Genomic DNA, 23,066 nt, shown 5'->3' with positions numbered 1-23,066 from the left:
CGTACACAGATTAAGTAGATGTAGATTTTTTTTTGGTGTTTTCAGATTTTATGTTCAACAAACTTTATTTACATAGTGCCAATTTACAACACATACCATCTCCAGGTGTTTTTACAGAGTAAATTTTGTTAAATCATACAGATTGGTTGGAAAGTTTTTTGTCAAAGTAAACCCAGCAGATTGTATCTAGCCACTTTACACCATGACGCTTTCCCTCTCGGGTTATTCAAACCCTAACTCTTTGAATCTCATTCAGCAATGCACATAACCATCAAACATAACAACAGATTTTGAAAGGTATTATAATCTTACTCAGATCAGAGAAGTTGCTTTGAGTTATAGAAGGTGGCACTTACCAACTGGGCTTACTTCTCGTTGAAGTTGGGTCTTCTGTGTGGATCATCAAAATAAGCGGTCCTCCTAATTGTCAATCATTCTGGTGATATGTTTACGTAAGGCCCCATTTTCACTTACTGGTGGTGAGTCTGACAATGTGGAAAATTTTTAAATCTTCTTTTTGAAAGTGAGCTTGTATGAGTGATGCAAACAGCAACTTTTAAACAGAGCGTGCACGAGGAGAAATGGGCTCGTGTTTCCTCTCGGTAGCGGGTATTTGATTGTGCATGTGCATTTTTTTTAAAGTGCAGAGGGCGGGTCTTTTTAAAAAAAATTCACAAAAATCCTCCACTATACCTTTAAAGAAGCATTTTATAGAACCTCCATATGCCACATCATCACATCATTACCTCACATACATTTGTATCTGAGGAGACATGGCTCGAGCCATTGATGTCAAAATATTATCAACTATCACACTTAGATCTTAGATCGAGGATCCCGCTATCTTTCCATTCCCAAATCTTTGCCATATGCATAATGAACTGACTTCCACTCTGGGTCCCTGAGCAAAGACCAAAGACGTCACACTGCTCCCCAGCGACCGCAGGCACTTTGTGTCCAATTAGACAGAGGAGTCAAATTAAAGCAGGGACAGACAGCTCTATAAACTCTACAGCAAAAACTATAGTTGATGTAGTTCAAGCCTATTGTCTAATCATAATCTGAAAAATGTGTATATTCCTATGTTAGATGTGTAGAGATGATGAGAATACCAATTCTGCCAATATGGGATGAAATAAAACCCCTGATGTTAGAACAAAGACTTTATTAAGGATAGTACAACATAGAGAAATTATAAGTTCATATAAAACACAAATATAGATTTAAGTACTAAATTTCACAGGAAAAAGTAATTTTTCTACTTGATATAGCCTTTAATGATCACACGTAAACGTTTTTTTTTGGTGGGAATATCAGTTTAGCATTTTTGGCCTATTGTTATTTTCAAAAGCGTCATATATTTATCAGTAAGAGCAGGAGCTTGGAGGGATTGGACAGTTGCTCCGCAGCAATCCTTCATATGAAGCCAGCATGTAGCAACAGTGGAAGGGGAAAAAATGGTGTGAACGGCTTTCTCCCAGGACAGACCAGCAAGGACACACAGAAAAAGGAAATTATGGTGGTAAAAGTTCCCCCAAATGTCTTCATTTAGCTAAGCAGATGAGCTCAGAGTCAGTTTCAAATCAGGAGGAGGGAGAACCGTTACAGTTAACCCTCTGTCAACTTCACTAAATGATGGATATTCCTCTTACTGCTTGTGAACATCAATAAATTCCTGATGTATCCATATATGCCTGCTGTCAAATACAAGCCTATTGCTTGTCTGCATGCATGTGCTCCCCGCTATGTCCGCATCAGAACCATTTCTTTGACTGCACAGCGTCTCTGACTGTAAAATAAAGTAATTACTTAAGTGGGCACTGGATGAGGAGATTTAAGAGATTAAATATTACACAACATGAAAGGACCACGCTGTTTCAGGATGCCATGGTTATTCTGCTGCTTCCACCTTAAAATCACAGCATAGTTCAAGACTTAACTTGAATTTAAGGTATAGTTTGGAATCCTGCTGTTGTTCTGAGTTATTCATTATAGTAACAGGTCAGTGCACTTCATTGGAAACACACTGTGTGAGCTGGAGGTTAGAGCCACACCTTACCTTGCAACAGCATCAGGGGGGGAAGCTACAGAACACTGATCACTATGGGTTATATTGAGTGGAATTCACAGGATGGATATAAGGTTACACTTTGAGTTAAAATTTATAGATTTAATATATCAACTAAGTTTTTTATGCTTTACCTATAAAGTTTAAGACAGAACAATTTATTGTAAAGTAAGACTGATTGGGAAGAGCAATTGTTTGCTTACAGATCGAACACATGCAGTGGATAACCTTAGCTTTCTTCCATTACCGTTGTTTAAACATTTGAAAGATTTTTATTAGAAACAGTTTCTAATGATTTTCTAAAATTATACTCTCATTTTGTTTGTCGGCCTGACTTGTGTTGAAATAATATGTGAGGCTTTTTATATCAGATCTCTTCTGGATCACAATCTAATTTATCTTTTTCTAAGATATCCAAGTCACCTTCAATGTTTTGTTACAGGACTTCCACAAATAGAGGATTTGGATAACTGTATGTAACCAACCGTCACAAAGCACTGCACAGCTTTGAAAGGCGGGGTGGGGTGGGGTCAATAGAAATCTAAAAGGAGTGTCTTGTATATTAATTCATGCCTGATTGGTAACAGCAGATTCTCCCACCTGAGCGGTTGGTCTCTGTTGGTCCTCCAGAACTGTCACTGACCTCTTGGTTGACAATGGCGTCAGGTTCAGGGGTTTGCCCTGCAATCGCAGGGTTGTTGGTTTGAGCCCCAGCTCTGGCTTTGTGTCTTTTGGCAAGACACTTCACACTGTAAAAACGACAACTCAAAATTGTTCACCTTACTAAGATTTTTGCATTCACTGACAATAAAATTGCCAGTTGGAACTTGAACTGTCTGTTGTGAGCCAGTTGAACTCACTTTCATAAGTTTCTGATGAAAAGTTCATCTTATTCAATAAATTAAGTTGAGTTTACTTAGAAGTTGTAGTTGACACCCAGTCCGAGCGAGGTCAACTTATCTGCGCATGCTCATTTCAAATTTGTCATGGCAACCGGCTGCTACAGGGTTTCCATGGATTTTCCCAGGAGCTCCCTTCTAAAGTTTGGTTCAGCCATCTGGTCACTCTGCTGGCGGTAACTTTCCCTGAGGACTCGTGCAAGAGAAGACTAAGGCACTAGTTTCCTGTCATCTCTGGCAATATTGCATTATTTGTAAGGTTTTAACAGGAGTTGGAAAGTAAAAAAAATATGTGCTGAAACCTGATTTGCTTTAAGCATAAGATTACCTGTTTACAATGTGAAATTGTAAACCTGTTTTTGCCAAAGTGGTTCAAATAAACATCCAAAATTTAACTGGATTACTGTCAGGGCTGCTCGGTGGCGCAGTGGGTAGCACTGCTGTCTTGCAGCAAGAAGGTTCTGGGCTCGATTCCTGGCCTGGGGTCTTTCTGCATGAAGTTTGCAGAAGACCCCCAGAAAGACCTGGGGTCTTTCTACATGAAGTTTGCATGTTCTTCCTGAGCATGTGTGTGTTCTCTCTGGGTACTCCGGCCTCGTCCAAAAACATGACTGTTAGGTTGATTGGCTTCTCTACATTGTTGAGTGTGTGCCTGAATGGTTGTTAGTCCTGTGTGTCTGGTGAGCTGTCCAGGGTGTACCCTGCCCCACTTGGGACAAGCGTGTAAGAAAATGGATGGTTTACTGTCAGTGGATGATTTAATGGGGGGGATTCAAACTCAAAAATGTAAGTTATTACAGGGGATGGTAATCTGAATTTAAAATAACGTTTTACAGATAATCTGAACTTAAAATGATAAGTTTTTACAGACTTGAAAGTTCCAGTAACTTGAATTAAAAAAACTTAGTTGGCAGAACTTGAAAAACTTAGCTGACACAACTTAATAAGTGTAGTTCTACAAAACTTAAAAAATTAAGTTGATGCCTTCAACTCAAAAATTCTGTGCAGCCGGTTGCCTTGAAATTTTGAGTTGAACTAACTTTTTCGTTTTTACAGTGTATATAAGTGCAGGCCATTTTATTGGATTAGTGTAATTCTCTTTATTTCAGAATCAGCCTCACAAGCTGGTCTGCAGCTGTTCCAAAAGGCTGCAACACATCGTTTAACTGGAACACATCCTGATTTCTCTTCTTTCTTGCTTCCAGTGGCTTAGAGTTCATTTTAAAACCTGGCAACCTTACTGGCCGGAGCTTCTCCACTGCTACACCCGCAATCAGTCACTCAGATCCAGTTGCTCCTGGTTGTTCTCAGCTCAAAATGAAAGCTTAGAGAAGAAGGGCCCTTCCCCAGTGGGGCCCCTAAGTTACTTCAACCTCTAACCTTTCACATTTGACAAGCTTTACTGACCACTTTTAAAAATTGTTTAGAAATATACTTGTATTGATTTTTCCTCATCCGTACTAGCATTTCTTTCATCTATTTTTATTTTTGCATTTTGATTATGTTTTGAAGCAAGATTTTCTGATTTATTATTGTGTGCTTTTGATCTTCTGCACGTTGTTTCTGTAGCTTGAGTAAAAGCACCTTAGAAACAAATGTGTTAATGATGATGATGTTGATTTACTCCTCTAAAATCAGCCTTTCGGTTTACAACTTCGTGTTGATCTGCTGAATAAATATAGATAAATTATATACAAGACACAGACAATGTAGAAAAACTTCAAGGGGGGGGGGATACTTGTAGGTCTTATTTAACCAGGGATTAAAAAAAAGAAAATTTTATTTAAACCTTTTTTTTGTATCAATAATATGCAATTCTCCTTTATTTTTATCTCATTAAAATAAGAAGAACTGAATTGGCTGTATCCACTGGAGCTCTTAGCTTAACTCCTGGCGTGTCTGTTCTAAAAAGAAAAGGTCAGGACTCTTTCTATTTTTGGTTCTTTTCATTTCTTCACAGTGCAAAGCTTTCCATGTCTCCACTGTACCGTGGTTGGCGCTTTGTTTAATCCCCCCGTGTTCAGAAGGTGCAGACTGCACAGATGGAGGCCGAGAGGGCAGTCAGCACCTCCATGTGTTCACACTCTCCACACATCTCCATCACATGGACGGACACAGGGACACACGTTTTTTAGAAACGCTCCTCATTAACTTCAGAGCTGCAGCATGTCAGCACGAACACACCGATTATCTCACCCTGCCATCTCTCCTCTGCGGTCCCCTCGCTCATGAAGTCAAACTGTGTTTGACGCTCTCAGTGCAGGATGGAGGCTGTGGCTCTATTCTCTTTCGCAGCATCAGAGGCAGATGAGATCAGTTTCCAGAAGGGAGACATCGTCAAGGTAGTGAAGCATACAATCTGTGCATTTGATTTGATTTTTTTTAGAGCCTTCACATGGTACTTTGCTGTATGTCATGTTTCTGGTGCAGGTGATAGAAATGGAGGAGGACTCTTGCTGGTTCACTGCTGAGATGGAGGGAAAGCGCGGATTTGTTCCTGAGAACTACATCTCCCTTCGTCCTCATCCGTAAACCATTTATCATCCAGCTTGTGTTAAGAAGAATCTCTAGTTGCTTTTCAGAGGCTTTTTCCTTTGTGTTACTGGCATCTGTTTGTAGGACAAAAAACACATGTTATTAATTTGCAAATACAGTTTTATTCCATAGGTCTTTTGGTTTCTGTCTGTTTTCATCTTGTTTATTATGCTCTAACCGGTCTACCTGTATTTAGAAAATTACTTTCTATTGATAAGTGTCTGCAATGTGTTGATATATCAGTTAATTCATTTACTTTCTTTTTCAGTTCATTGTGTTCTGATCTCTGTGTAGTTTAGTTTTTCCCCTTACCTCAGTATCTGTCTTTTCCCTTGGCTAATAGCTTCTATCTTAATTCAGGTACCTTTATGTTAACTAGCATCCCTCAGCTTCCTTGCTTTCTTCTACCTCAGCTGGTCCATATGATTACCTCTCTTATATAGTGTTACCTGCCTGTTCCTTCTTTAGCCTGCTTGTCCCTCTGCCCATACTTCATGTTCTGTCATTTTTCTATCTGTAAATCCTTAAAAAGCACATCCAATGTTCATGCGTGTGCTTAGGTTTTAGATTGATGCACTTTTAGAATATCTAATGATTCTGAAAACCAAGATCTGCTGTGAAGTTTATTGTTCCTGTCTGTTTTCTTAGCTGGTTTGCAGGAGCGATATCAAGACTGGAGGGTGAAAAGCGTCTCTGCTGGCAGGAAACCGGAGTGTTTCTGGTGAGGGAGAGTGAATCAGCTCCAGGGGAGTTTTCTCTCTCCGTTAGGTCAGTAAATACGCCTGAACACTACGGATCTTTAATAAGGGGCAATTCAAAGCAGTACTGATAAAACTTCTGTCACTTTTTAATGTCCCCCCCCCCCCAAAAAAAAATTCAGATTTTGGTAGTTGGTTTGGATGGTCTCAGTTAAAGTTTCTGTCAATGCTTTTAAAAGCCTTCAGACTTTTTCTTAATAATAATTTACCTTAACTGATCATCAAATTTACCTCTGCATTTAACTCATGCCCTTGGGGAGCAGTGGGCTGCCATTCTGGGGCGCCGGGGGGGCAGTGTGGGGTTAAGGGTCCCTTCCTTAAGGGAACCCAGAATGGAGTGGAGGTCAAACTCAGAACCTCAGGATTCAAAGCTTTATGCCCTAACCACTAGCCCACCACATGAGCTTTATCTTTTTGCTTGTACTTTGAGTCTATGTCTGATTAATAGAGCGTTGGACAGTAGACGTAAAACAAAATGTCAGACCTCACTCTGCACTTTAATTAGTATTTGACTCATTTTCAGTTCATATGCTGACATTAATTTTCATTTATCTGTTTAAAAAGCCATAAACTTATGCCCTATTTATTGTAGATGGTAAACGAACCAAGTGATCCAGTGTTTTATTGGCCAAGAGTGGAAAATTAAACATTTCTGATTTCCAGTTTTCCTACAGCTCTAAATAATCTAATAATGATTAAACCATTGATAAATAGATAAACATCAGTATGAATACATATAGATAAATGAACACATATTACTTTATATAAAGTCAAAATTCATGACAGTAGCAAAACAATTGTATATTTGAAGCCTTTTTTAGCTGTTAGTTTTTGTAAATCTTTTACATAGGTCGGTATAGGAGGTCATTTTACACCGTTTTTTTAAGATAATAGTAGCCAGATTAGGAATAAATGTGCGTAAAATACTAGCACTACTGAAACAACAGTCTCATGTTGCTATCCTGGTAAATTCTGAGATTTCCACAATTTGAATTTTTAACTAGAGCCAGAGGTATCTAACATCATGAAATCAAAGCCTTGTTTTTGTCTTTCCTGCTATTTGTTTTCATATTACTCTCTCTCTCCCAGTTCTGAAGAGAAATTTAAATGTGAAAAACATACAATTTCTTTTTAAACAGTTTTTACGTCTTTGCTTTCTCTCACTCTGTGAAAGAATCCTGTTCTGCTAACTTTGTTGCCCTTTGCCTACATTTAGTGATCATTCAGTCCTCTTTACAGACACTATGTAAAAGAAGGGGGCTAGTAACACATCGAATGACTTTCTCTGGTTATTTTGGAGACTTCTCAAAACTCTGACAAAAAAAAGAAAAATGCTTCCCTTGCTGTCTCTGCTGCAAGCAGTCAGTCCTATTGTGGACATCCTCTCCCTTTCAAATAAAGAGTATGCTCCCTGAAAGAAATGCTGTTATTCAGGTAAATGCTGAAATATCTTTAAAATAAAAGTCTCACTATAATGGGGAAACGTTTTAGTCAAAAGTAAATAAATAAATAACTAAATAAATACAATGGAAGAGTGATTTTCAAAAAGCTCCATCAAATTTATCTCCAATAAATCATGAAGTGACTGTAAGCCATACATGGATGACTGTAGCACATAAAAGCCTGGCTCAAACCAGAGCACATTATGTAAAGCCTCCTTTTATATTTTCATCATTAACAAAATCACACTGTGTTGTAAGTAAAAGATGATTTTGTCTTTTAAAGGGACGATTCAAATGAAATATTGCATTAAAATCTGAGCACCTTTAAGTAAATTATATTGAAATAAGGGCTTAGCTTAATTCAAGGCAAATTTAGTTGTATAGCACAGTTTGTTACGAGGACAATTCCAAGTGATTTACCTGAATTAGACAAAGAAATAGAAGAAAAATGAAAGCAGAATAAAAGTAAAGACATTTGTAAAACAATTAAAACAATCGGACCACAAAAAGGCAGAACAAAAGCAAAAAAAAAAAAAGATCAAGAAATTGAAGCAGGTGGACCACAACCTTAAACTAATATCCCAGTTACCAGTTTAACTTCAACAGTCAAAGGCAGCTCTAAAAAAGAATGGGCTTATAACTAAAGATTCTCAGTCATCCAGGTCATAGTCATTCCAAAAAAAGTTAAAAAAAGATAAAAACAATCAACTGAACTTTGTTTTCCAAGTTTGAAAATGTTTAATTTCCCATCCAGGAAGCTTTTTCAATTCAAAATATCTGGATTAGCTTTGAATTTCAAGCCCAGCAAATGCTAATCCAGACATTTTGAATTGAAAAAGCTTCCTGGATGGGAAGCGAACCGTCTTCAAACTTGGAAAACAAAGTCCAGTGTTTTTTTTGTTGTTTTTTTTAAACTATTGTATCCCCTGTTATTACTTAGGTTAAAAACAAATCATAATTTAAAATAGATCTTTGGAGGATTCCTTTCTAAATTCTGAGAAAACTAGAATTACATTTATCTGTGAGAAACACACTGTGTCTGAGAAGTAACGTCTAAATCTCCCTAAAGCTTCATCACTCATCAAAATCCATCAGACTGCAGCTTCGTATCACCGTACTCACCATACTTGGATGTTTCATCAAAACATGCTGCCTTCTCAACAAAAAAGGACACATTTGAAAAATTATCTAAAGCAAAGTGTTATTTCTGTTAACAGTCTCTTACTCTTAAAGCATTGTGGAATACATTTTTTATATCAAACTTCCTTGCTTAACTCACCAAAATTTATTTTACATCTGTAGATCACTATTTCTGATTCTAAGATGGCAAAATACAGTTTTTGCAATAGTTTCAGTGATGATTGCCTTTTCATCCACAATGATTTAAATGTGTGTTAGGCCCATCAGAGCATGGAGAGTTTCAATGTGTTCAATGAGAACTCATTGGACTAAAAATATCTCTCTGACACACACATCAGGCCCAGAGTGAGGAAGAGGAGCTGTTATCTGGGTCAACAGCAAAGTGACACGGGACTCATTTAATCACTGAGGGTAGATGAAATGTGTTCAATCAGCGGGGCATTGCATAACTCCAGCCAGCTTTTTAATTATGCATAGGTATGTTATGCAACAGACACCTGCCAAAACATGCATGCTATTGTTTAAAACGGCACAACATGTGTTTGCCTGCAAAAGTTCAAAGATGGGACAGCTGTTCTGACAGGCATGATTAAACTGAACTCTAATGCAAGTTCATCAAATTCATTTATCTACATCATGTGGTGATAAAAATATATATTCTTAATTGATGACTACATCAAATTTCTATTTAATAGAACCTTCTAAACAATGTTGTGTCTTACAGGATTGAGAACAGACCTCAGGTCTTTAGTTGAAGTTTTTTTAAAACACCGACCTGATCAGGGATATTGATTCATCTACAAAAAAACATAAATTTATTAAAACTTGAATTACTCGGCAAAATCATCAAAAACACAACAAAATAAAATAAATTATTTAGGTGGTTTTATGTCTAAAAAGTTAACAGATTATTATTCTGTTTTTTTTTTGAATAAAATGTATGAATTAATTGAGAAATAATTGTAAACAGAGGAAATAAATCACAAATAAAAATATGTAAGCTTTATAAGATTTTGATAGTTGTGGCAGCAAGTGAAAAAAAGTTAAATAAGTCTATTAGAATTACTTTTTATCTTAATAGACAGCAATGTAAATAATAAAGATAAGTATCTTAATATAACTTGCCTGTTGGATTCCTAGATAAATTATTTCTCAAAAATATGTTTTACTACATGGTTCTTTTCTGTGTATGGGTTGTTCTGTCATACCCGAAGTGATCAGTAGAGGGGGCTACTATTCCAGAGTAAAACACAACTCTGATCATACTTTTAAAGAGAAATTATATTTCACACCTTATTGCATTTATAGTTTCTCAGAGGGAGCACAGGATCCCTTAAAGATGGACTTCTAAGTGTGCAGAACTTGGAAGCAGATCCCAAAACAACTTCCAAACTCACATTGGGATTGTTGTGCACTTTCATACTTGCTTCCACCCTACATTAATCTTAGATGTAAACGCAGAACTAATTAACAGATTATATGTGTGTAGGCGGATGGTTTGACTCTATAATCCTTAAACAAAACTCCGAGCCTTGCTAAAGAGCTCTAACACCTTCCCTCCATATTATCATATTATTACAGCTGCAAACCATGATGGATTTTTATTCAGATTTTCTATAAAAAAGATGATAATAAAGTTGTGTTTGACTATTTACAAAAGATATATGTGCTTTTTAAAAACAACAATTAAAGTTGTTAGAATGTTGCAGCATCATGCTGTGGGGATCCTCTTCTGCTTCGGCAAGTCAGGGATTATGGGAAAATCTATTAAGTAAAAACAAAAAAGCCAAATCCTGAAAAAACAAAACAGAAAAAAAACTGTTATAGGCTGGAAAAAACTGGATACTAGGACAGAGTTTCCCTTTCCAGCAGGACAACATAAACATACAGCCTGAGCTATTGATGGACAGATTTATTCATGTATGCCTGTTCCACCTACCTGCAGGAGGGCAGCAGCTCTCAAGGACTAGAGCTGGAGACCATGTTCATTAGTTAGAACGGCTGAGTAAAACCCAATCTGTGTAAATTTTAGCTGTTTTTCCAGCAAAGAATGGGTAACATTTTTATTCTTTGAATGTGTAAATCTGTTTGCGACATTTCCAACATGTTTATCTTTTTAATCAGATGACATTTAGGGTGTCTGACAGTATTTTCAGGGGTTTTACAGCCTCTGTTTTTTACTCTCTGTCTCCATCCATCTGGGTTCAGTGACGTTATTCTCTGGACCTGCAGTTGTCTTACCTGCTTGGTGGAGGTCTGAGGACTGCATATAAAAATTTCAAACCAGGAAACATGAACCAGTATATAGTCAAAATAATAAATCTGATTTATATGACAATAATTATTATTTGCATTATAGAAATAGTTTAGGAGTTGAGATATTTTTTCACCAACTGCAGTCTGTATTTTTCACATCACCTTCATTGTGGATTAAAGTAGGTCTGCAACTAACAATTATTTTGCAAATCGATTAATCTGACGATTATTTTTTAGCTTAATGGCTTAATAATCGGATAGCCAAGGAAAAGATTTTTTACTTAAACGAGGTGAAACTAAAACTTTTCCACTTGAGGAGATCTGCAATGACAGAAGAAAATGTTTTTGTTATCTTAAATATAAAATGTTAATATCTTTTAACAATTTTGATATAATTACAGCTCTACGTGGGTTGTTCTGTCAGCTAAAGGCCTGTTTTACAGTCTCTGCACTCCAGTTAATGATTAATCTATTACTAAATTAGTTGATGATTATTTCAATATTCAATTAATCACGATTAATCCGATTAATTGTTTCAGCCCTAAATTAAAGTTTCAAATATTTGTATTTTTTTTAATGAAGTGCTGAGTCATACAAATTGTTTTTCAAGGCAGTTCACTGAGCAAAACGATCCAAGTGATAACCATTTTGCAAAGGTCTCAGTTCCCACACTGAAAGTTATGCACAGAATGGCTCAAGTGAATTCCTGCAAACAAAGAAACAGACAACAGGAATGAAGACGAAGGGGAAGATGGAGTATAATGAAGCACACATACCTGCCTTTCATCACCTGACTTCTTTCTGCTGTCTCTTTTGGCAGCTACGGTGACAGGGTGGAGCACTTCAGGGTTCTGGAGGGGGGTGGTCAGTACTACATCTGGGATAAGGCCTTCTGCTCCCTGAACCGCCTGGTGGAATTCTACAGAGCGCACAGCATTGCTGTGGAGAAAGTGGTCCGCCTCAGGGATTTCCCATCATCCCCTAACCAACACTCCCATCCTGGACGGAACCCATACCCTAACCCGTATAAAAGCAGCTCCATAGAGTCGATCCCCTCAGCCCACCTCCACTCTAACCCCCCTCTGAGAGAGCGACAGGCCTCTGCACATTCACTGAAACCTGTTTTAGAGGTATGACACATAATAAGATGTCATTTCGCCTCAGAATCAGCTGAAAATTGCACACCTGTGTGTCTGACGCCATGGTTTGTCTTTCAGCAGAGGCCTCGGGTGGCCCGTGCTCTGTGTGACTACACCCCCTCTCAGACTACCCACCTCCACTTCCAGCGCAATGAAATCATCGACCTCCTAGACTGTTCAAGCACCCTAAGCTGGAGGGGGCGCTGTCGGGGCCGTGTTGGCATCTTTCCACCAGAGTTTGTCCAGCCACTTCACCATTAACTACAGATGCTCAGTACATTGACTAAGTTTTTGAGGCTTCTCAGCCAGGACCAGAGGCTGTTCTTGCATGAAGGGCACCCAGGGCAGCCCTTTCCCCTATTAATCAAAACGCAGAAAATCATTAAAACTGTAGGGCAAGAAGAAATGGGTTGCATTTCAAATAGTCTCCCTTTTGACAGCAGCATGTAAATAACAACTTGTCCGAAAGACCTGGTGTTAATGTGCCTCCCTTTCCTGATGCAGCCCTGGGTCGCTGCCCATATGGCTCGGATGAAAAACCGCACTGGTGTAATTGTATGCAGCTGTCAGATGTTACCCCTGCATTTCTGCCTTTTCTCTGGGTGTAATTGAATATTTTGAAATTGATATGTAAACAGTGATCCAATATATTCAACACTTATTGATCCCCTGGTGAAGATGTGTAAATAGCTTAATGATGGACATTTTCAGAAAACGTTGTTTTACGTCTAGTAAACAACAAGGTGCCAATTATTACAGCAGTTTGTCTTGTCCACCGTTTTATAAGGTTGTCATTGAGTATTCTCTTGTTTATTTTATGATGTTAATCACAAGAATCCCTGCAATAAATACAAATATATCTCTCAGCACTTTGAGACAGTTGTACAACAGAAGTTGGACTTATTCTGTTTTTTTTTCTTCTGTGTTGTTTCTAAGAAAATAAGAAAAAAAGTGTCGGTTTTTGTCCATATTCCCCTGGATGGTTTAAGTCAACATTTCCAAAAGTCCAGGTTGTAGGAAAGTCTCCCAAACCCAGAACACCAAAACGGAGAGGGAGGAACTCCACACCAAACCCAACCTAAAGTCAAAATCCAACATGGCTGCTGTGTCCTTGTTATAGCTGCAGTCATAAATAATTACATGCAAATTAGTTTTTTTTTTTTTATCTTGCACCCAGTTGCAAACACATGGACAACCTCTACTTGTAAACAGATTCCCTTATTGTTTGAAAGCTAAAATGTAGAGACATGCAATTAAAATTACTCATACTACCGGAAAATGTGAATGAATCTTAATTTTACCGACTTCTTTCTTCTCACAGGTAATGCTTTAGAGTAGTCTGCTGTTAATCTGTCTGATAATCCACTAAATTATTGTTGAGCCTATTTCTTTTCTTCTGCTGGGTTCCATGTTTGCAGGCTGCCGCCCTTTTGTTGACATAAAATACCAAATTCCGCTGTTTTGGCAAGCCTGGGAATTCCCATCTGATTGAATCAGGAAACAGGAAACAAAGACACCGCACCCAGATTTTTCCACATCATACCTTTAGGATTGAAAGTGACATTTGACTAAGAAATTGTTGATGGAGAGGGTTGAATGTTGACAGGTATTGTTCCTTCCATTCCAGGTAAAAAATGAGAATGATTTTGATTAATTTTACAGTCTATTTTTAACTTACTGGCCCTTTAAAGACGCACTCATCACTGAAGATAAACTGTGGAGATACCAGTGGAAATGTACAAAAAGATTATTTGCATTCATAAAGGAGAAGGGTATGGATCAGTTTAAAAAAAAAAATTTTTGTTTGAATAAATGTAGATTTTTAAAACTTTTTGTTCCAGAGTTTCCACTATTTTGCTATCATAAAATGATCTTTCCAGAGATATTTGTCTGTATTTCCTGGAAGAGAGAAACTGAATATTGGATTAAACTTTAAACTGAATTTAATTTGTAATGCTAACTATAATTAGCCTGGTTTCTGAAGCCAACAATCATCTAATCTAACCGAATTTTCCAAGTTATAAATTGAACCCAGTTATGGTGTATTTTAAGCTGTATTTTCAAATCAAGATACTTCAGAAGTAAATGAAGAGCACCAGTAGCCTACTTTAGCTTTTTTCTTGAAAAGTTTCCAGATATTCTCCTTTGTAGTTCTCTTTGAAATAACTATATCTTTGAAGTAAATGAAATATGCTTCAAGTATTGTGTTTGCTCTAGATTGCAGTTTATTTTATGATGAAATAACTTGTAAACGGCTCAGACTAAAAGGCAAGTAACGTCGTTTGTTCCTGTAACACAGACTGAAAATCAAAGCTCTCTATGATGAAGTGAGGCGTGAAACGGAAAAATGTTAAATGTTTATTTAGCATGTTGTTTTATAAGACCCATTTCCAGTTTCTTAGCTAAGACATTACATTGGTATCATTCTCAGAGCTTTCAGAAACCACTTTGAGTTTTGTTGTTTTTATTTACTTTAGATTATTAATCTGTACCATTTGATAATTCCTCAACAAGAAATATAGTGATCTAACCTTCTAACCTAATTATAACAATGATATTTAACTCACTGATCATCAGATGTTGATTTAATATACATTTGCACCTTTAATGGAAACCTTAAAATACATTGAAATATAAAGAGTTTATGGAAAAAACTTTCATTTTTTTATCATCTCATCTTTGATGTGCAATCCTGCAGCATTACCAGCTGCAAACTGATCCGTTAAATTTAGATTTTATCCTTCCGAAAGATTCCTCTACATGAATTGATTGTATTTATTGCTTGTTTCGCAAACATATTTTTTAGTTCATTGGAAATATAATAGAAATAAAATAATAGAAATTTTGTGTAAAATATCTGTTTCACAGAACATCTTAAAAAGTTGAACACATGTGACATTAAAACAATATTTGATTTTATTTCAAAAGTCATTGTTAAAGGAATATATACTCTATTGTAAATCAGTGTGAATATTCAAAAATTAACAATGTTTATAAAAAAAAAAATACCTGAAGTCACAAATGGTTTACAGACAAAAGGATGATGACTTACCAGAAAAACTAAAGAATTTTTGATTTTTCAAATCAATCATAAAAGTGACTTACGGTAAAAGGCCTAGAACAGATGTATAAAAAGGGTTAAACCTAAATTTAACAAATATTTGGGACAAAAAATAAAAGCAGCTTGTAAAATTTTTCTAGTACCCGTATTTTCACGACTATAAGGCGCACTTAAACGTCTTTTTTTCCCCTCAAAATGTGCGGTGCGCCCTATGGTGCGGTGCGCCCTATGTGTGTTGTAACTGCGACTTTTGAGACCACCTCATTGAGGAGATGATGAAAGAGTGGCTGAATGTAAGGAGACCAGGTGTTTTTTTTCCACTCATCACCATCGCTGTTAATATGTAACTCCATGCGTGCCCATCTCACAGCTGATGTGAAAAACATGGGGAAACAAATTAACCCTGTGCTCGCTGTTCAACCGCTCGACATCGGTGTGAACCGGACCCAGCAGGTGCAGCAGAAGCAGCGAGTTTACATGCAAAGTTAATGGTTGACGCGCGTATAGGTGCAGCAAAAGGTCCCGCAGCGCGTTTTGAGCAGCAGGTGCAGTGCGTCGGGAGCGTTTAAGCATCTGACGCCAACGCGCTGCTGCTGCTCGAGATGGAAAAATTTTTGCTCCATCTCGAGCATCTGGACGCGCCGCATCAACCAATCAGAGAAGCTGATCTGGGAGCTGACAGCGAGACAGACAGCGCTCTGATGACATATGATATTAAATGAAAAAGGCTGGATGGATGAGGAGATGATGAAAGCTTGGCTGAGGCAGGTGTATGTGAGGAGACCAGGTGCTTTTTTCCACGCATCACCATCGCTGCGTGCCCATCTCACAGCCGATGTGAAAAAAAAGGTGAATCAAATGAACGCTGTGCTCGCCGTTATCCCGGGGTCTGACAAAGGAACTTCAACCGCTCGACATCGCTGTGAAGCGGCCATTCAGAGTAAGGCTGCGAGCGGCGTGGGAGCGATGGATGACCGACGGAGACCACAGTTTCAGGATAAGTGGAAGGCAGCGCCGGGCAAGTTAGGCCACAGTTTGCGGATGGATTGTAGATGCTTGGACTAACGTGTCTGCTGGCTCTGTTGTTCAAGCTTTTGCAAAAGCCGGCATTATTTCTGAGGAGCTGCGCTGCACGGAAAGTGACTGACAGCGAAGAAGGGGAAACTGGCATGTCTGATTTAGTGCAGCTGTTTAATTCAGAAACAGAGGATGATGACTTTGATGGGTTTGATTAATACTTTGTAATAAATACATGAATAAAGCACAGTCATACTCAGTTTTGCTCCCGCTCTATTTTTCTACCTGAAAACTTAATTCAACAGCAGCCTCTGGGCGGGTCTCCTCCTCTTCACCGCGGTGGCTGGCAGGTGTTTTTTCATCTAAATAATCTAAATCTTGCAGCTATATTTGCTGTGATCAGTGGGAATAAAGTAGTTTTAATATGTTTTTAAGTGAGAAAGTCCACCTGAAAACTTAATAATTGCAGTCAGTTCATCCAGATTATCTATTTCTGTCGGAGGCGCTCAGACCCCCACATACCAGCGGTGCACCGACAGTAGGAATCCCTTCATCAGCAGCCTCTAGGCTGGGCAGCCTCCGGGTTCACGCGGTGGCTGGCAGGTGTTTTTCATCTAAATAATTTAAACTGCAGGCACCAGGATACCGGTAATAAAAGCGAACATATTCCGTCGGCAGGTTTCAGGATTTTAAGTTAATTTAGGAGTGATCACAGTGCTGTGTCATCTGCGATGTGTCTGTCTCACGGCCAGCACCCAGGTTTGATTAATACTTTGTAATAAATACATGAATAAAGCACAGTCATACTCGGTTTTGCCCCCGCTGTATTTTTAAATACGCAGTAGAGGTATTTAAAGGTAGTAGAGGACATGTACCTGTATATAAAAAACGCGCCCTATAGTCGGGTGCGCCTTATGTGTGTGTTAAAGCTGCAGTCTGTAACATTGAGGAGAGAGCAGACTTCAACTGAAAATTTGAAGAAAAACAGGTTTCACGCCACCCCCCCACCCTCTCTGCTTCACTCAAGCTCCACCCCTCTCACAGCATCTGCGCGGCTACCGCATGCCACCAGAAAAGGGGGGGGGGGGGATTCAGCGTGTGTGAGCTGTGATTGACACTCCATCAGACGCTCCTCTGGCTGTGATTGGTTGTTTTGACTCGTCCCGAATTATTCTTTCCAGATTGAAATACAGGCAGTAGGCGGTACCAAGTGAAGCAGTTTTTTTCACAGGTTACATATCACATGTACTGCTGTCTGGGCATAGGGACAGTTTTAGCCAATATGACAAAAAAGTGATTTTTAAAAACGTACAGACTTCAGCTTTAAATACAGAAATGGGACACATAACTGAGAGTGCGCCTTTTAGTACGGTGCGCCTTATGGACGTGAAAATACGGTAAATGTTTTCATTCAAAAGGCAAAATTTCTGTATTTTTCTCCACTCAATTTTTTCTGTAAAGACAATTTTTAGGCTATAAATTCAAAAGTACTGGTAAGAGCCTTTGCATATTAAAACTGCTACAGCTGCAGAATGTGATGATGACAATTCATGGATGAATGGTTCAAAAAACATGATGGAAATAAAGTCTGGTAAAGCTTTCCCGGAGAGTGAAGGAGATATGAATATCTTTTCCAATCATCTTTATCAAATCTTTCATTTTTACTTCATGTTTTTACTTTTTCTGGATGTATGTTTGTGTTTTTGCTTTTCGTGTTTCATATTAAATAAGGATCTTATTTTTACAATTATAAATACTAAAATAATAATAATAAATCATAACCGTATGAAATGATTCTGGGCGCAAATAAGCATTGAATTCAAAGTAAATTATCCAATGAAATAAAACTATCGTATTGTGAACAAATCCTATAACTTTTTGTTTTTGCTTTGCAAAAGTGACCCAGTTTGTCCTTTTATCTTGTAAAGTCAGATCAAGTAGTTATCTTTTTCCACAGGCCTCTGCTGGATTTATTTAATGCTTGTTAGATACATAACTTTCAAAAACAGTTCATTAGATGCAGACAGCCTTTATCTTCCACTTGTCTTCTTATTGTTGCACTTAAATAATCTTCTTTGGAAGTTAGAGACAAGTATAGAACTGGAAACTTAGGAAATTGAAGGGAACAGGGGATCATGACCTCTGAAGCTTTATAGAAAAAGTCTGGTTGGCTCCAAGCACACAATAAAGGGACTGAGTTGGTTTAATTTTTAACACTGTGCTGTAGCAGCCTGGCATCTAACAACTGAAATCCTAAACAAAACAAAAAAAATATTGTAAATAACCTCATCCAGCTTTCTTTAATTTGCAGCAAGTGTTCTGCTGGAGCTATAGAGTGGTGCGGCATTAAAACCCCAATTCAGGCAAAGTAAGCATACAGGAAAATATTAATGCTGATCAAGAGGAGAGCGTTGCCACAACAGAACCTGGACCAGAACACGCTCTCACGGATGGTGGGAACTCTGGCAGTGGGAGCCTGTTCTGAGCACCGAATAGCTGAGATGCACAAGGCCGCCCCCTGTCCACACATCCCCCGATGGCTCTGCTCAGATCCCCTTCCTCCTGCTTCATCATCATCACACACAGGAGATCCACAGAGTTACACATCTGATCATTCCACTGTGGAAAAGGATGGCTGAAATAGTCTCAGAATATTACCATGTGTGTTACGGTGGTGGACGGCTGAAACTTTCTGGAGGGGAATCTCTCCTTCTGGCTCCTCAGTTATTGTCCACCAGGTCAGGTTACGCACCTGGGAAAGCAGAAAAACACAGAGGCAAAAGGTTTGAAATAATGGGGTCTAATCCACAGACAGACATCTGACACATCTAGATAAAAATTAAGGGAAAAAGAGTATTTTAATTTCAATTGAACTTTTAGTAGTCTTCAGAAAAAGACATTAACATTTTGGTTTGATTTCATGTCTGTATTGGCTGTACTCTCCCATAAAAAACAAACAATTGAACCAACTGAAATGTTCCTGAAACATACCTTGGAGGCTCATTTCTACACTAGACTTTTCCTTTCCTTAGTCATGTGAAAGAAAGTTGATAGAGGACCTAACTGAAGTCTGAGTTTAACCTCACTGCGTGACCTGTGTGGGTTCATGGAGGTAAGTTTCCATGGAAAACCAAAAAGATAAACTTGTCCTTTGACCATCATCAGTACAGGTTTATTTCTTCTTCATTTTTTAGTTCAACCTTTGAACAACTTCTGAATATTTTTTTTTCTTTTCTGTTTTTACTTTAAAATCAATCAAATCCTACCACTTTGTGTTTTATTTTGCCTACAGGGAGACAATTTTTCCTGTTTTCTTGTTATTGTTTCTGTCAAGTCTTTCCTAGACTTATTTACTGTTAGATACATGACTTACATCAGCAGTTCATTAGCTGTAGACAGCTTTTGTCTTCCACTTTTCTAATTTTTATGCACACATGATATTATTTGTAAGTTAGAGACAAAGACAAAACCAGAACCTTAAGGAAAACTTTTAGAAATCAAAGGGAAGATGCTATCACAAAGCAAAAGATTTGAATCGATTTGATCTGAAACATGCAGGATTGAGTATTGAGCATTTTAGCATCAGGTGTCTGTTGATGAATGAGGAGATGAAAATGTACTTCGTCTTCATTGGGGGGGGTTGCAATGATTTATTAAAATATATGCTAAACCCAAACAACCTTTTATTTTGGTGGTGAGTCCACTCCTCATATAGGTAGTTTATAAATAAAAAATTGCAGAGCGAGGAACAAAGAAGTCAGTGGGTTACAGTACGACTTTCTGTTTTATGCCTGCATTTAAAATTTCCCAATTTTCTCTCATTTGTTGTTTAGTGATTAGATATATGTTGTCCCTAGTTTGTAGTCAACTTAATCAAATCCTTTGTTTGACCGCACATTCATGACTGATGGCTTGGTTTTGGTAAATAAAACTAAAGTAGTGGGCCATATTCACAGTTGCCTCACAAGAAGAGGAACCTACAACAAAACTTAATAAAGGCTTATTTATTGATTAATATATATTTTTCAGCTTTTTTATTGTCATTACACTGTCACAAGTATAGAGCAACAAAATTAATTCTCTGAATTTAACTCATCCCCTTGGGAGCAGTGGGCTGCCATTGTGCGGCGCCCGGGGAGTAGTGTGGGGGTTTAGGGTCTTGCTCAGGGACCCAGAGTGGCAGTCTGTGGGAGTGTGATGTATGCTTCCCTCTTCAATAATTGCTCTTGCTTTAAAACTATGTAAAACCTAAAACAACATGACTAGTTAGTTGTTCCTTAGGGGTTATTCTGGCCTTCTTTCTTGTGGATAGCATTGTGTTTGAAAGAGGCAACTTTAACCCTGTTATACTTTAATCCTCTATCTTTTTAACTCAATGGAAATTATAAGATGCATGTATACCATCTCTCTTAAATAGAGGCTGAAATTAAGTCCTTTGTCTAGAGCTGCTTCCTCATGCTCCGTTAGCTTTTATAGGACAATTTTCTAATCATCTGCTCTCAATGACACAGGCAGCAGATTTGGTACATGATTGGCTCTTTCTGCTGTTGTCTATGGAACCTACTTACTGTTAATCTTTGGTCTTCTTATCTTTGGGCAACTTGTCTTATAAAAAAAAGCAAAAAAGAAATCAAGTCTGGCCAAGTCTGCAGTATATGCTGGAAACTTTTGGAACATTTCTGTGAGAAGGTGAAACTATGCTTCAAACTGACCCACCATAGCCTCTAAGTGTGTTAGAGTTTGATGCCTCAATAATGGATCTGTTGGGCTCTAAGATCCTCTTGGAAGAGACGTCTTTCTAAATATTTTTTTATTTCCTTGTTCATTTCATTTAATTCAGTGGGTTTTCTCGTCTTTCAGATTCCAGGCCCAAAAGACCCCCAAATACAAGCAGGTATAGAAAGGCCCGTTGCAGCAAGGCAAGCAAACCAAGTAATTGCCTAGGGCCCCTAAGCTGGCCAGGGGGCCCCCAAACAAAGGCTGACCTGCTTTGACCTCAAAGCCCTGTGTTCATGCAATTGTGCACTGCTTGTACGTGTTCGACACACAAGACAATCTATGCAGTGCAGAGAGCATGGAGCCCCGTTTTTGCTTGCCATACCAAATTAAATATAGTCGTCATAGTCATTTTATTTAGCTTGGGCGCTTACAGCATCTCAGCCTGCTGGACACTGGATGTGCCAGCCGGTTTTATTGATTAAAGTATATATACATATATAATACATGTATTCAATAGGAGAGTTTTATATTTCCTCTAGCAAACTGCTCCTATTGATTGTATGAAACCTTGTAATATCCCGAGCTAGAATAACGCTTTGAATCCTCATAAAATCTTTTTGAACTAAATAAAATTTCCTCTCAAAGTGAGTCAATTAGTACATTGATAATTGGTGTAATTTGATTTTTCTAAACTTTTTTTCTAATGGATAAACTTTTCTGTGTGTTGTATTTTAGAGCTGCTATAATCTGCTGTCATTTTGGACAGAACAATTGTATTACATGATGAATTATTAAAATAAACATGACCGCCCTTCATATGCATATTTGAGAGTATTTATACACATGTTAGTAGGGAACCAGATCATACATTTAAGATCCAGTCCTGGACAGTCTATGTTAGTCCTTCTGAATATTTCAGATTTTCATGGCTTTAAATTTAAAACCATTGAGGGTGTTTAACTTTTTTTTTCTCTATGCAATTATTGCATTTTCATTTCAAGCAAAACAAAAAGACACCATTAAACCGTTGCAATAACCCATTCAGTGATTAACTAAGAGTAAAAGGGAAATTATAGTGGAGTGGTTAAAGTGTGGACAGTCATGTGGTTTGAATGTCTGTGGAGATTACAGATACTAAATGAGAGTTCATCGTTTCTGCTAAGCTTATAGTGTTACAGTTTGAGTATCTGCAACTGTAAAGCAGTTTGGGCACATAACTAAATGTTGTGTTGGGAACTTTGTGTGCTGAAACAATATTTGGCAGAGCTTTGGCTAAATATGTTAAAACATGCTAAAACAGGGCGTTGCTTCAAGGTGATGTTTGCCTTTTGGGTTCATTCACAGGCTGCTTGACACATAGGATTTGTTGTTACAATGAAACTTCAAACATTTAACAAATACTTCCCTGGAGGATCTGTTGCTCTTTATTACATGCATGAGTGCCAACCTGTTCGTGGCTAGGCGGCGGTGTGAGAAGTGACACAACTGCTACCACGATAGCAGTGAGTCCGCAGAGCAGAATGGCGAAGTGGAGGTAGTGAACGCCGCGCAACACCATGGGAGCTGAGTCCACAACACCACATCTGGGAGGAGGGAAGGCGAACTCCAACACCATCCTGCACACACCTACCACCAAACCAACCATCAAGCCCCAGAATGCGCCCTGCAAACACATAAAAACAGGCTAATCAGTTCCCCAGCCATGCAGTCATAACACCAAACTATTATGACAACATTAAAGCCTCAAAATGTAATGTATGTAGTGGGATTGTTTTTTTGTCAGACGAAGCAAAACCAGCAAATTTAAAAGAAAAGGAAAGGTTTTGCATGCATGTGTGTAGCCCCTTTTACTTTGATACCGCAAAACAAAATCTAGTCCAACCATTTGCTTTCAGACGTCATCTTTTTAATTTGCAAATACACTTCAGCTGTGTTAGATATAACCATAGTATCAGTCCAACTGCACTTTTAAAGCCTCAGAGACTTCTTTGAGAATATTAGTCAATAGACCAAAATAAAAAAAAGATTAAAG

The 23,066-nt window shown here is 38.1% G+C and overlaps 2 protein-coding genes across 3 annotated transcripts in view; one reads left to right on the top strand and one right to left on the bottom strand.

Annotated features, from left to right (window-relative positions):
- The first annotated feature begins 5,011 nt into the window (after positions 1-5,011).
- LOC119783656 (GRB2-related adapter protein-like) lies at positions 5,012-13,107 on the top strand. 2 transcript variants are annotated; one of them, XM_038285280.1, is made up of 5 exons: positions 5,012-5,309; positions 5,398-5,495; positions 6,151-6,270; positions 11,919-12,228; positions 12,319-13,107. In XM_038285280.1, the coding sequence occupies exons 1-5, from the start codon at positions 5,232-5,234 to the stop codon at positions 12,496-12,498; spliced, it is 786 nt and encodes a 261-aa protein (XP_038141208.1). In that variant the 5' UTR covers positions 5,012-5,231; the 3' UTR covers positions 12,499-13,107. The 2 variants fall into 2 exon arrangements, with proteins under 2 accessions (XP_038141208.1, XP_038141207.1); XM_038285279.1 differs by having other exon boundaries at positions 5,017-5,309; positions 12,316-13,107.
- A 4,765-nt stretch (positions 13,108-17,872) lies between these two features.
- The window catches only part of slc5a10 (solute carrier family 5 member 10), a 45,776-nt gene continuing 40,582 nt past the window's right edge, over positions 17,873-23,066 (bottom strand). Inside the window, exons 13-15 of the mRNA XM_038285285.1 lie at positions 22,482-22,697; positions 18,974-19,067; positions 17,873-18,880 (exon numbers count right to left, since the gene is read on the bottom strand). Coding sequence (XP_038141213.1) covers positions 18,675-18,880; positions 18,974-19,067; positions 22,482-22,697 — 516 coding nt within the window. The 3' untranslated portion in view covers positions 17,873-18,674. The remainder of the gene's footprint in view (positions 18,881-18,973; positions 19,068-22,481; positions 22,698-23,066) is intronic.

This window comes from Cyprinodon tularosa, unplaced genomic scaffold, assembly GCF_016077235.1.
Source record: "Cyprinodon tularosa strain WSP-4 unplaced genomic scaffold, ASM1607723v1 ctg21, whole genome shotgun sequence".
Classification (NCBI taxonomy): Eukaryota; Metazoa; Chordata; class Actinopteri; order Cyprinodontiformes; family Cyprinodontidae; genus Cyprinodon; species Cyprinodon tularosa.
This window is presented reverse-complemented; position numbering and strand designations above follow the sequence as displayed.

Coding starts and splice junctions, on each gene's coding strand:
- LOC119783656 (XM_038285279.1), top strand. CDS start 5,232: ATGGAGGCTGTGGCTCTATTCTCTTTCGCAGCATCAGAGGCAGATGAG. Junction 5,310..5,397: donor AGAAGGGAGACATCGTCAAG/GTAGTGAAGCAT, acceptor TTTCTGGTGCAG/GTGATAGAAATGGAGGAGGA. Junction 5,496..6,150: donor ATCTCCCTTCGTCCTCATCC/GTAAACCATTTA, acceptor CTGTTTTCTTAG/CTGGTTTGCAGGAGCGATAT.